Below are 14916 nucleotides of genomic sequence, written 5' to 3' on the forward strand. Positions count from 1 at the left end.
ATAATTTAATCATCCTACAAATAAGTATTGTCCAATTTTTTAAAAATTCATGTACCTTTATTAAGCGTTGCTAAGAAGGTAATAAACATTCTGCCTAGTTCAGGAGATCTCTTGTTTATAAATATCAATTTACTGGAAGAGCTCCATGGTGATAATGCTACTGCCCTAATATCTTTCAAAAATACATCTAAACAACCTAAAAAGTAATTCAAGAATATTTATAATGTATGCCTTCAAGAAGAAGCTTGTATATCATTACAAACAATATCTGCTATTAAGGACGAACTTGATTTTTATAAGATAACTAAAGATCTCTTCTCCATCTAACAACTGTCAAAAGGACTAAATGAATAGCATCCATGAAAGCATCCAGATGAGGCCTGGCATACAGGAGGCACTCATAAAACAATATACAAAATTAAATAAGTCTAGAAATGGCTCATATGAACTATAAAACAGAAAATAAAATTTTGTCATTTAAGATTTGGTAGAATGTGCTAAAGACATTCTAGGGTCTTTAAAACTTTGAATGAAAAGAGAAACACAGTCTAGAACGTTGAATTTTTCTGAAAAATTTTGGGTAACTGTTCATTACAGAATTGTAGAACCACTACATTCAAAGGAGACATAACTACCACTTCCAATATTCAATCAATCCTGATTTATTCAAGAGCAGAAAGTGATTAGAAACACAGGCTTTGGAGTCAATGGCTATTAGGACTCAAATCCCAGCTGTGCTGCTTAGATGTCTTAGCCAAGTTACTTAACTTTCCTGAGCTTAAGTTTCTTCATCTATGAAACAGTGATAACCGTACTTACCTCATAAGATTTGTTATAAGGAGTGAATGAGGAAGTACACGTAAACCTCCAACAAGTAAGAACTCAATAAGTGCTACTACTACAAATTCCGTGACATGATTTCCATTAAACAAATATTTGAATGCTTATTATATGCAAGAATCTTGGTTATGCTATATAATCCAAATTTACAGTAACACTCACTACTGAAGATCTGCCTAATGAGGAAATAAAAAGCTATAAAGCTTCTTTCTGTATCTTACCACCCAATTCCATGGTCTAAAGTAGCTATAGACTTAGTTTGTAAACACAGAGTTCAGCAAAACTGTCTCCTTTCTATATGTCTTGAAACGATCACTCAAAGATTTCCTGAATAAAGAAAATTAAATATGTGGAATACAGCCTGTATGAAGACATATGAGTAAATTACATGCTAAATGACAAACAGGGGAGAGAAGCTTTTCTTTAAAAATTAACATAAGTCAGAAATTTAAGGCAAGGTTTGTTTACAGATACCATATGAAGGGTAACTGAGAGTCCATATAAGTTAAAGTCTTAACATGCTAGATGTTTTATACTGTTAGATTCTAACATAATATAACCTGTAACTTGGCTCTTTGGAAAAAGAAAAAAATTAGCTAAAATTCAGTAAGAAAAATCAGTCTAGATAAGTATCTAAATTTATTATTTAAAAACTGCTGTATATATCCTTAAGCCAAATGAAGTTACCTTTCACGTAGTTTATAAATGCTTGAGATTATTCTGATTTAATGTTTCGGACAAGTTCTAATATGCACAATATTTTGATACAGAAAAAAGTACTTGCCTTCATATGGTGTGTCTGGAGGTCCTGCTATTTCTCCTCTTAATTCTGTAAAATTCTCATCTACAAGATCTACTTTAATTTGATTTTTGCTCGTCTTAAAAATAAACAGAAAATAAATGTTAGTTATATCAGCAAGAAAAAGGCCTATTTTTATTAAAGTATTACCTATAAAAAATTTTGAAACACGCTCTTTCATAAGCTTATCTGCTCTAGTAAAAATAATAGTCTGCTTTTCTAGAACGTAATTAGCCAATCTGAATATTTAAAACAAAAATACTAACAAATTTTAACTGCAATGTTTTTAATGACATAACACCACTTTGAACAACAGTACAATGTCTGGCTGACTTTACAGGAATGTTTTGAGAAAACTAGCAGACACCTTTATTTTATATTTGCTGAGTTCATGTGTGTTAGGTCCAAAGTGATAATTCTATTCATCTGTAGATGAACTCTGCAATTCGATACCCCCGGGCTACATGGGTTCTAGCCCAAACAGAAAATTCAAGATCATTAAAAACTATTTAGGCTATAAGCTCTCACTTAAATTTCTAGATGTTTAGGTTAACTGAAATACTACACCATCAACCAGGATGATGAAAGCTCTAAGTGTCTAATTAATATCGCTTTCCACAATAATTCCTAAAGCCTAAATGCCTCAATAGAATCTTCTAATGCCTTCCTCAAACTGTTTTTCTGCTTAGTTTACTTCAATGGCAATTACTTACTTCTCAAAACAGATTTTTATATTTATCTACAGCTACTTATTTTGTACTTTACACTTCTCAAAGTACTGTCATATCAATATTATCACTTCAATCTCTCAATAATCTTTAACAATTCATTCTCATAGTAAACAGTGACCATGATTCAGGAAACCTTCCAGTGGGATTCACTTTAACACTCCCAAGTACCTGCCTGCAAATGGGCTCTCTGCTTACATTATGTAACCTACCCCAGTATCTTACTGGTCTATTCACCAAACACAATGATCCTCCCCTTTTCTCAATTTTTTAAAACATAAATCCTTAATATACAAAGCTCTCCTTTCATTTTTTGGTTAGGATTTTTATATTTATCTACATCTACTTATTTTGTACTTTACACTTTATACCTAAGTGACACATGTACTCTTATGAAAGAAAGCCCGACAAGATTTCAAAAGTAAATTTTTGCTTTTGAACCCACCTTCTTAAACTTGCTTACTGGATGAAACAGCGTAGGAATTATTGTTTTAAGGTCCCTGACTTCCTCCCCTCACCCCCAGGAGAAGATACCATCATTTTCACTTTCTCTGTACTAAACAGTTTAGTACCGAATGTTAAGTACAGAAAAAATACATAATTTAAAACTCAAATTTTAAAGATTTAATGACTCCTAATTTATCTTATCTTTTAATAAGAACATAGGATTAAAAAACTTACTTTATGCATTTTAACTAGTACTGGTTTATTTCATAACATTTTTCTACATTTGGGATTAAAGTATTTCATATTTTTCTGAAGATAATTTTACCCCCAAATTAAATTTAATTATAAATATGCATAATGGGGAACTTCTTCCTGTGCCCTAAAAAAATCATTATTATCCTTGGTATTTTCAGAAGAGGATGAAATGTACAATTTTAGTAATGGCAAAATACTTTTTCCAGTAAGCACAGGAATTGATAATGTTAAAATGAAAATCATAGGCACCGGACGTTCGTTCACCGACCAATTTAAGAAGCCAAAAGTGTAACTTACAGACATCTATTTTTCTCCCCTACGATTTCTAAGGGAAACAAGAGTAACCGAATCTTGCAAATCGTGAATGCTTTCAAAGTTCTCAATAAGGTTCCCACAATATCCCCTTCCCCAAAAGAAGTAAATAATCCTAAAATGGCAGGATACTAAAGGACACTTACTACACTGAAGTTTGGGGAAGGGTAGAAAGAAGTAACAAATTAGAAAAGCTGCCTTCTAGATTGTCCCCAACTGTTTGTTTAGTAAAATGCTAAGTAAACAAATATTAATAAACAAATATTACCTCTGTCCTCATTCCCCCAAAATTGTAATTCAGAGAAAAGTGAGTCTTTTTTTCACTCTAGGGAAAGAACACTATTCGTGTATGAAAAATTTACTAAACAACTCAAGAAAATACAATCACCATAATGAATCCCATTATAAAGTATTCTATGTTCTAGAGTAGGGTTTTTATCCACAGATAACCAAAGATAAAAAGAAAATGGAAAGTTAAAGACAGATTTTTCACAGCTTAATTTTTCTATCACGCAACAATTATCATTTATTACATCCATACTTTAATTCAAACATCCAGTATTTCCACAATCCAAAACTCCAACCCCACTGCCCACACAAAATAACTTAAAATCCCACTTTAAGACTCAAGAACTGTAAGGGGAAAAAATGGAAAACAGCAAAATGACAGACAGTATTTTAAAAAATCATGGCCTTGGAAGTCAGACAGATGTGAGGTGATTCCCAGTTCTGCCACTTATTTGTGATGTTAATTCAGGTAAGTCACCATCTAACTCTCAATTTTATTATTGTAAAATGAGAATACACCTCAGAATTAAATGAGAATCTCCTGGATAGAAGGAGCATAGTTACCCTTCTCCTAACACTATTAATTACAAAAACCTTTGATTTCAAAGCCCTATTTTATAAAATTTATTTCACAGGTCTGTTTCCAAACTAAGAATGGAAACTGTAATTTCTAAAAATAAATAAAATAATGTGTTTTCGATTTTAATGACTGCAACAACCAGGGAGGCTGAGGCTTTTGGATGAAACCTTGAATTGTTTCATCACTATACTATTTTTTCTAAGAACAGTTGGAAAGTTGCTTTACTATACTTTCTTCTCCCAACTTATCTGAACACACAGTGGGACCTCTGGTAGTCTTGATTTTTCTTACGTTTCCTTGTGGCTCCAATGCATTTCCAACACATAAAAGGAAAAGAGATGAACAAAAGCTACAGCTCCTAGTAAACAATTTTTTATTGAATATTTTATTAAGATATAACATGCATAAAGTATGCCAAACAGTACATAACGCTGAAGTTAATTTGGAAGTGGTAGATAAACGAACATTACTGCTAATAAGCAACTGTGCAAAATTTAAAGTAATTCTAGTAGATTCTCAAGGCCAAGTCTCTTGATGAACTGACATCATCATCATCACAAAATTCTTTCAAATAATTCCTGGGATCTACTACATGCCAGAAAGCAATCTCAACTGTCAGTGAAACAACTAAGTGACAAAACTAAGTCCCTGCCCACTTGGAGCTTACATTCTCCTGGGAAAAACTAAAAATTGATAGATTTTATTGAGAAAGCACTAAGTATAAGCTACTGTTGTTTAACCTGTTTAAAACGTACTACCTATGTGACCTTGAGCAAGTTAACTAACCACTCCATACCTCAGTTTCATCCTCAGTCAATTGGGAATTAATAGTACCTACCACACACAGTTCATGGGGGAATTTAATGAACACAATATTAATGCCTACCAAATAGTAAATGCTGAATGTATAGTAGCCATTTAACACTTCAATATGTTGACTTTTGATAATGATGTTGGAGCAGAAAACTTCTACATAAAGCAAATATTATACTTTAAAGGAATAATTTATCACTTTAGCCTCTCTTCTTTTATTCTGGAAAAAGTTTTCTAAAATATAATTTAAATCCAAATTTCAGATAGGCAAATATAATTCTAAATGACCCCTAAAGTTATAGATAATTCTCATATGCTATTAAAAAAACTATTCATTTGTTTCCTAGTCAAAGCACTACTACCAAAATTCAGGAACACTGCTCATTATTATCATGTAAATAAATGTGAAATTCAATTCTTCCTCATTTGTTGGAAATGAGGCTTAACACTTGCCATTACTTTCTCATAATTTAACATAAATGACTTATGTTTCCCCTACTATTCTAGGGCTCAAGGAGAAACATTTCCACCTCCTAAGCAGTTAAAAACCTGAAACTTGGGACATTCACATTTCCAAAGCAGGGCTGACATGGAAACTAAGAGACTAGAAGAAAAATGGGAAACTGAGGCCATGGGGACACATTTGTGGTCCTTACTAAAAACCACATTCTAGACTAGTGCTATCCAATAGAAATATACCATAAGCCACAAATGTACTTTATTTTTTTCCAGTTATTCATAAGTGATTGTATTTTTTTAATTGAAATATAGTTGATTTACAATGTTGTGTTAGCTTCTGGTATACAGCAAAGTGATTCAGTTATACTTATATATGCTTTTTTTTTTAATGGTAATTATATGACCATTTCTCTTTTTTTTTTTTTTGAATTTATTTATTTATTTTTGCTATGTTGGGTCTTTGTTTCTGTGCGAGGGCTTTCTCTAGTTGTGGCAAGCGGGGGCCACTCTTCATCTCGGTGCGCGGGCCTCTCACTATCGCGGCCTCTCCTGTTGCGGAGCACAGGCTCCAGACGCGCAGGCTCAGTAGTTGTGGCTCACGGGCCTAGCTGCTCCGCGGCATGTGGGATCCTCCCAGACCAGGGCTCGAATCCGTGTCCCATGCATTAGCAGGCAGATTCTCAACCGCTGCGCCACCAGGGAAGCCCATATATATGCTTTTTTAAAAAAATATTTATTTAGTTATTTGGCTGCGTCGGGTCTTAGTTGCAGCACTCTGGATCTTTAGTTCAGCATGTGTGATCTAGCTCCCTAACCAGGGATCAAACCCAGGGCCCCTGCATTGGGAGTGTAGAGTCTTAGCCACTGGACCACCATAGAAGCCCCCATATATATTCTTTTTCATATTCTGGTCCATTATGGTTTATTACAGGATATTTAATATAGTTTCCTGTGCTAAACAGTATGACGTTGTTATCTATTTTATATATAGCAGTTTGTATCTGCTAATCCCAAATTCCCAATTTATCCCTTCCACACCCCCTTCCCCTTTAGTAACCATAAGTTTGTTTTCTATGTAAGTCTGTTTCTATTTTGTAAATAAGTTCATTTGCATCTTTTTTGGGGGGGCGGGGGGCATGCAACTTGCGGGATCTTAGTTCCCCAACCAGGGCTTGAACACGGGCCACCTCAGTGAAGGCACTGAGTCCTAACCACTGGACCTCCAGGGAATTCCCCATTTGTATCATTTCTTTAGGTTCCACATATAAGTGATATGATATTTGTCTTTCTCTGACTTACTTCACTTAGTATAATCTCTAGGTCCATCCATGTTGCTGCAAATGGAATTATTTCATTCTTTATATGGTGGACTAGTATTCCATCGTGTGTGTATATGTATGTGTATATACACATCTTTTTTATCCATTCATCTGTTGATGAACATTAAGGTTGCTCCCATGTCTTGGCTATTGTAAATAGTGCTGCTATGAACACTGGGGTGCATGTATCTTTCTGTATTATAGTTTTATCTGGATATACGCCCAGGAGTGGGATTGCTGGATCGTATGGCAACTCTAGTTTTTTAAGGAACCTCCATACTATTTTCCATAGTAGCTGCACCAATTTACAGTCCCACCAATAACATGGGAGGGTTCCCTTTTCTCCACACCCTCTCCAGCATTTAAAATTTGTAGATTTTTTAATGATGGCCATTCTGACTGGTATGAAGTGATACTTCATTGTAGTTTTGATGTGCACTTCTCTAATAATTAATGACGTTGGGCATTGTTTCATGTGCCCACTGGTCATCTGTATGTTTTCTTTAGAGAAATGTCTATTTAGGTTTCCTGTCCATTTTTTGATTGGGTTGTTTGAGCTGTATGAGCCGTTTGTATATTTTGGAAATTAAGCCCTTGTTGGTCACAACATTTGCAAATATCTTCTCCCAGTCCACAGGCTGTCTTTTTGTTTTGTTCATGGTTTCCTTTGCTATGCAAAAGCTTTTAAGTTTGGTTAGGTCCCATTTGTTTATTTTTGCTTTTAATTCTATTGCCTTGGGAGACTGACCTAGGAAAACACTGGTACAATTTATGCCAGAGAACGTTTTGCCTATGTTTTCTTCTAGGAGTTTTATGGTGTCATGTCTTATATTTTAAGTCTTTAAGCCATTTTGAGTTTATTTTTGTGTATGGTGTGAGGGAGTGTTTTACAAATGTATTTTTAAATTTTTCTAGTAATCACATTAAAAAGAGTAAAAGGAAACAGGAGAAATTAATTTTAATATTTACCTCCAATATATTAAAAATTATTTTAATATGTAATTAAAATTTCTGAGATACTTCACATTTTATAATACTAAGTCTTCAAGATTCAGTGTCTAACTTACAATTACAGCACCTTTCAATTTGGAATGGCCACACTTCAAGTGTTCTAAAGCCACATGTGATAGGCAGATCCACAGAAACAGAAAGTAAAATATCGGTTTCTCAGGGAGGAGGGGAAAATAGGAAGGATCTGTTAATCAGGGATTCTTTTGGGGGTGACAAGAATGTTCTGGAATTATATACTTGTAATAACTGCACAACCTTGTTATACTAAAAACCACTGACTAATACACTTTTTAAAAGAGTAATTTTTTTTAAACTTGAAGGAAAAGAAAAAAATCACACATAGCTAGTGGGTACAGTACTGGACAGTGTAGCTCCAAAGAACCAGGAAATAATAGCCTCTCCAATTACAGAAACAGTGTGCCATTAAAATCTTACTTTCTGGACTTTTGTCATCACACTTCACACAATCTAGAATACAGAATAATTACAGTTCTGAACCTACTAATTCCATGAATATTTATTAAGTACCCACCATTTGCAAGGCAAATAGGTACTGGTGGTAAAATCATCAACCAGAAATGTTCTCTAACCTACCTTATCCCCATAGAGTTTTCATTCTAAGGTATTAAACAACAAATTATATAATTTTTAAATGAAGGATAGGATATCATGAGTCATGATTAAGAAGAGGATTCCCTCAGGAAATCACCTTTAAACGATTTAACTTAGGCAATGACAGCATTTCAGGCAGAAAGTTCATCCTGTGCAAAGTAGAGGCGAGGAAGGACTTGGCATGTTTAGAAATTGAAAAGCCACCAATGTGACTAGAATACACAGAATAAAAGAGCAGAAATGAGGGAGGGAAAGTAGGCAGGAGCCAGATTACGCAGGGCCATGAAGAACAATAAGAAAAAAAAGTTGAGACAAGACAAACAGATTTGGGTCTTTTAAAACATCCTGGCTGCAGTGGGAGGGAAATGCCTGGAGGGAGATTAAAGCAGATACAGAGAAGAAGGTTAGGAATCCAGTGACAGTGATTAGAAAGTACACTGAGATGAAGAGAAGCAGATGAATTAAGACCAGCAGGAGATAAAATTTATAGAACTTAGTTATTATATACTAAAACTGTATGATCTTAAGGAAGGAACAAGGATCACTCTTACGGTTTTGATTTTCCACTGGGTGGATGGTAAAACAATAACTAAGATAAGGAAACGGGAAACTGAGGGGTCAGAGTTTGGGGAAGAGGGAAAATCAAAAATTCAGCTTTGGACATGTTGAAAAAAGATATTTATGAAAATCCAAAAGGCCAAGTAGACAGTTGAAAACTCAGGTCTAGAGTTCAGGAGTGAGCTTGGCTGAAGATACGGTGAACAAGAGGAAAATCCAGGATACTCTGTTATCACTGGCACCAAAGAAAGAAAAATGTTTCAAAGAGAAGAGCAGTTAGGGCTTCCCTGGTGGTGCAGTGGTTAAGAATCCGCCTGCCAGTGCAGGGGACACGGGATCGAGCCCTGATCCGGGAAGATCCCACCTGCCACAGAGCAACTAAGCCCATGCGCCACAACTACTGAGCCTGCACTCTAGAGCCCACAAGCCACAACTACTGAGCCCACACACCACAACTACTGAAGCCCGCGCACCACAACTACTGAGCCCGCACACCACAACTACTGAAGCCTGCGCGCCTAGAGCCATTGCTCCGCAACAAGAGAAGCCACCGCAATGAGAAGCCTGCGCATCGCGACAAAGAGCAGCCCCTGCTTGCCACAACTTGAGAAAGCCCGCACGCAGCAACAAAGACCCAACGCAGCCAAAAGTAAATAATTTATAAAAAAAAAGCAGAGTAGTTATTGTTGCTGAGAGATTAATAACTAATACACCATATAAGCTGTATCCTAACTGACTTATATGTAATAATTCATTTAACCCTCACAACTTTATGTGTTTACCAATAAGGAAACTAAGACACACAGAGATCACACACAGCTAATAATCAGAAAAGCCTGGTTCTAAAGATGATGCAGGAGCCAAGGCATATACATTCTATTTCACCGACTCTTAAGATACCATCAATTATAGGATGCCCCAGTGTCTGCCCAGTAAGAAATACATACCACCATTTACACTATGACACAATATTTACCATTTAGAATTTTTATTTTACACTTAACTCAAAGAGACTTTAGACTTTACATATATTACTATTAAGACTGCACAAAGAAAAAATAAGCAAAAATTATCTTCTTCACAGTGAAAGCCCTGAATGTGCACACACACAAACTTCCGAAAACACATACAAGAAATCGGCAATGGTGGATCTCTGAGGGTAAGAAAACGAAGAATTATAGATCTGAGGTAAATGGGAGACCATGGTGCTGTTTGAAAATTATTTTAAACACATACACATGTAACTTTTGCTCTGAATGAAACACTTTAAAAAGGCTGAGCAGCAGGGAGGTCTTTGCAAAGTGAAAAGATAAAAACACCCACTATTAACTGGATAGTCATGAATGGTGAGGAAATGGAGAGCATGATTAGAGAGAACTCCTCCAAATGTTGGCTATAAAGGGGGAAGTGAGAAACAAAGCAGTAGTTTGGATGAAGAAAGAGGGCAGAAGGTGGGGTTTCTTTATAACATAGCCATTAAACAGTATGTTTAAATGCTCATGACACAGCTATGGTAGAGTTAGACGTTAAAAGGATGGCAGATAATGTAATGAAGAAGATGGAATGGGGTAGAATGGGTGAAATCCGAAATGAGAAGAATAAATGACTGTCCAAACTGAAAATCAACTACTCTTCTTAGATCCATCAGAGACTTGAAGTCACAGGGTCAACCACAGCCCCCATAACTGGAGAGACAAACGGGCAGAAAAAGAGAATCAAACCAGAACAAAAGCTCACAAGCATCTCTGCTTGAACCACTACCAGAGTATGAAAACCTAAATTGTAATCGACATTGCTGGAGGCACAGTGGGGATAAATTTGAGAGTGAAAAACTCCCAGGGGGTCCTACCACTTTTGTGAATTTTTACCTCCAGGATTCCTACAAGGTTTTCACAGTGAAGATCAGAGAAAAATCCCCTCATGCTTCTGGCAAGGGAAGGGAGAAAGTAGCCATTTCTCTTATTTAGAAATAAGCCCAGAGTATTTGATTCTTCTTAACAAAGCCTGCCCGCAAGCGAAACTATTTCACCAGAGCATAACATCAATTGGGGTTTTAACAGATCTAACCAACCTGAGAGAGGGGCAATACCCTCCAGCCCCCTCTAGCCTGACACCTATAGCTACTGCAAATCGTAAACACAGCCTAAACCCTAGCTAGATAAACATAAAAGGTAACACTAAAGACCTACTTGTATAGTTCCTTTTCTAGTACATTATGCCTGGCTTTCAAGAAAAAAATTACAAGGCATACTAAAAGACAAAAAACACAGTTTAAAGAGGCAGAGTAAGCATCAGAACCAGACTCAGATATGGCAGAAATGTTGGAATTAGACTGGAAACTTAAAACTATGACTAATATGCTAAGTGCTGTAACAGAAAGAGTTGACAACATCCAAAACACATGGGTAATGTAAGCAGAGAGATGGACTCTCTAAGAAAGAATCAGAAGGAAATGCTAGAAATCAAAAAGATTGTAACAGAAAAAAAAATGCTTTTGATGGACTCATTAGTACATAAATGTGGAGAAAGAATCAGTGAGCTAGAAGTGTCAATAGAAACTTCCAAAACTGAAATGCAAAGGAAAAACACATGAAAAAGACAACAGAATATCCAAAAGGTGTAACATATGAGTAATGGGAATACCAGAAGGAGAAGAAAACAAGAAATATTTGAAGTAATAACTAAGAATTTCCCTAAATTAATGACAGATACCAAATCACAGATCCAGGAAGCTCAGAGTTCAAACCAAAATCTATACCTAAGCATACCATATTCAAACTGAAGAAAATCAGAAGAAAGAAAACATCTTGAAAGAAGCCAGAGGAAAAAAAACACCTTGCCTATACAGGAGCAATGATAAGAGTTACATTAGACTTCTCTTCGGATTCATGAAAGCTAGAGGAGAATAGAGTGATACATTTAAAATGTTTTAAAAAAAAAGCCCCACCAACCTAGATTTCTATATCCAATGGAATTATCCCTCAGAAATCAACAATAAAGACTTTTCAGATAAACAAAAATTAAGGGAATCTATTGCCAGCAGACCTGCCTTGCAAGAAATGTTAAAAGAAATTCTTCAGAAAGCAGGATAATGATATCGATCAGACACTTTGAATGTATTTAAAGAAAGCAACAGCATTAGGAAAGGAATAAATGAAGATGAAATAAAATATGCACTACCCATGAAGTAATGTAGTGTTATCTGGAAGAGCATTTTTTTTGGGGGGCTGTGCTACACAGCTTGCAAGATCTTAGTTCCCCAACCAGGGATCAAACCCAGGCCCCCCGTCAGTGGAAGTGCAGAGTCCTAACCACTGGACCACCAGGGAATTCCTAGAAGAGCACTTTTAAGTAAGTGTGTATAGTAATTCAAGGGTAAAGTTTTTTTTTTTTTTAAAGCACAACTGCTACACTAAGAGAAGAAAAAAACTAAAACTAGAATCATATAAAATGATCAATTAAAAACAAGATAAGGCAGAAAAGAGTGAAAGACAAAAAAAGAACAAGGGCAATAAACAGAAAACCATTTAAAAATATGGTAGGCATTAATCCAGCTATCAGTTATGATCTTACATGTCAATGGTCTAAATAATTAAAATATACTGTTGAAGTAGATAAAAAACGGATTCAACTTCATGTTGTCTATAAAAAATCACTTTAAATACAACACCAAAACACAGGCAACAAAAGTAAAAATAAAACAGACTACATCAAAATGAAAAACTTCTGTGTATCAAAGCATACAATCAACAGAGTGAAAAGGTAACCTATGGAATAGGAGAAAATATTTGCAAATCATATAAATGACAAGTGGTTAATATCCAAAATATATAGAGCTCTTAAACTCAACAACAAAAAACAAACAACCTAATTTAAAAATGGCAAAGTGGGACTTCCCTGGTGGTCCACTGGTTAAGAATCTGTCTTGCAATTCAGGGGACGCCAGTTCGATCCCTGGTCAAGGAACTAAGATCCCACATGCTACAGGGCAACTAAGCCCACATGCCACAACTAGACAGCCTGCATGCCGCAACTACATAGCCTATGCGCACTGGAGCCCACGTGCCACAACTAGAGAAAAGCTGCAACTAAGACCACAACAAAGAGCCTGTGCACCCCAACTAAGACCCGACGCAGCCAATAAATAAATAAATAATGAATGAATGAATATTTTAAAAAATAATAGGGAAACCATTAAAAAAATTTTTAATGGCTAAGTACTTGAATAGACATTTCTCCACAAGATATACAAATGGCCATCAAGTGCATAAAAAGATGCTCAATTCACTATGCAACTATCATTAGGAAAATGCAAATCGAAACCACAATGAGATACCACCTCGCATCCACTAAGATGGCCACTATCAAAAACACTGGAAATAACAAGTGTTGGCAAGGATGTGAAGAAACTGGAACTCTGTGCACTACTGGTGGGAATATAAAATGGTGTGGCCACAATGGAAAACAGTATAATTCATCAAAAAATTGAAAACACACACACGCACACACACACAGAAAAAAAAGATAAAAAGGAAAACAGAATTACCATGTGATCCAGCAATTCCACTTCTGGGTACATACTCAAAAGAACTGCAGCAGGGTCTCAAATAAGATAATCTGCACACTCATGTTCGTGATGGCATTATTCAAAAAAGCCAAAAGGTGGAAGAACCCAAGTGCCTACTGGCAGATGAATAAATAAACAAAATGTAGTGTACACAATGGATTATTCAGCCTTAAAAAGGAAGGAAATCTGACACGTTACAACATGGATGCACCTTGAGGACATTATGCTAAGTGAAATAAGTCAGTCACAAAAAGATACTTTATGATTCTACTTACAGAGTCAGAAAGTAAAATGGTAGTTACCAGGAGCTGGGGGTAGAGGGAAAAGGGAGTTACTGTTCACTGGGTATAGACTTTCAGTTTTGCAAGATGAATACACTCTGGAGAGTGGATTCACGGCAACGTGAATGGTTAAGATGGTGACAATTCTGTGTATTTTACATCACAATTTTGAAAAAAAAGTAAAGGGACGGAGAAAAATATACTAATCCAAAGAAAGTTGTAGTGGGGATTTCCCTGGTGGTCCAGTGGTAAAGAATCTGCCTTCCAATGCAGGGGATGTGGTTCGATCCCTGGTCAGGGAACTAAGATGCCACACGCCATGGGGCAACTAAGCCTGCGCGCTGCAAGTACTGAGCCCACGCTTTCTGGAGCCCACTCACCACAACTAGAGAGAAGCCCGTGTGCCACAATGAAGAGCCCATGAGCTGCAACGTTTGATCCCACATGCCGCAACAAAGATCCCGTGTGCCACAACTAAGACCCAATGCAGCCAAATAAATAAATAGATAAATAAATAAGTTTTTTTAAAAAAAAAGAAAATTGTAGTCATTTTAATTTCAGACAAAGCAGATTTCACAGCAAGGAAAATTACCAGGAATAAAGAGGGACATCACATAATGATAAACAGGTCAATTATCCAAGAAGACATTAAAAATACTTAAACTGGGGACTTCCCTGAGGACTTTAATGGGGAACTAAGATCCCGCAAGCCGCTCGGCATGGCCAAAAACACAAAACAAAAACAACAAAAAACTTAAACTGTATGAGCATAACAGAGTTTCAAAATACGTAAGGCAAAAGCAATAGAACTACAAAGAGAGTTAGATGAGTCCAGTATTACAGCCAAAGACTACAACACTCCTCTGCCAGTATTTGACAGATCCACAGGCAGAAAGACAGTAAGGACACAGCTGAACTAATTAGCACCAACAATCAAACTGGATCTAATTGATAACCATAGACTATTTCATCCAACAGCAAGATACACATTCTTCTCAAGGTCACACAGAATATTTACCAGGTAAACCATATTTGGGGCCACAAAAC

At 36.0% G+C, this 14916-nt stretch overlaps 1 protein-coding gene across 1 annotated transcript in view; it reads right to left on the bottom strand.

Annotated features, from left to right (window-relative positions):
* The window catches only part of UBE2K (ubiquitin conjugating enzyme E2 K), a 77605-nt gene that overhangs the window by 34747 nt on the left and 27942 nt on the right, over positions 1-14916 (bottom strand). Inside the window, exon 2 of the mRNA XM_029234871.1 lies at positions 1625-1718. Coding sequence (XP_029090704.1) covers positions 1625-1718 — 94 coding nt within the window. The remainder of the gene's footprint in view (positions 1-1624; positions 1719-14916) is intronic.

This window comes from Monodon monoceros, unplaced genomic scaffold (assembly GCF_005190385.1).
Source record: "Monodon monoceros isolate NGI ecotype Baffin Bay Population unplaced genomic scaffold, NGI_Narwhal_1 Super_Scaffold_20, whole genome shotgun sequence".
NCBI lineage: Eukaryota > Metazoa > Chordata > Mammalia > Artiodactyla > Monodontidae > Monodon > Monodon monoceros.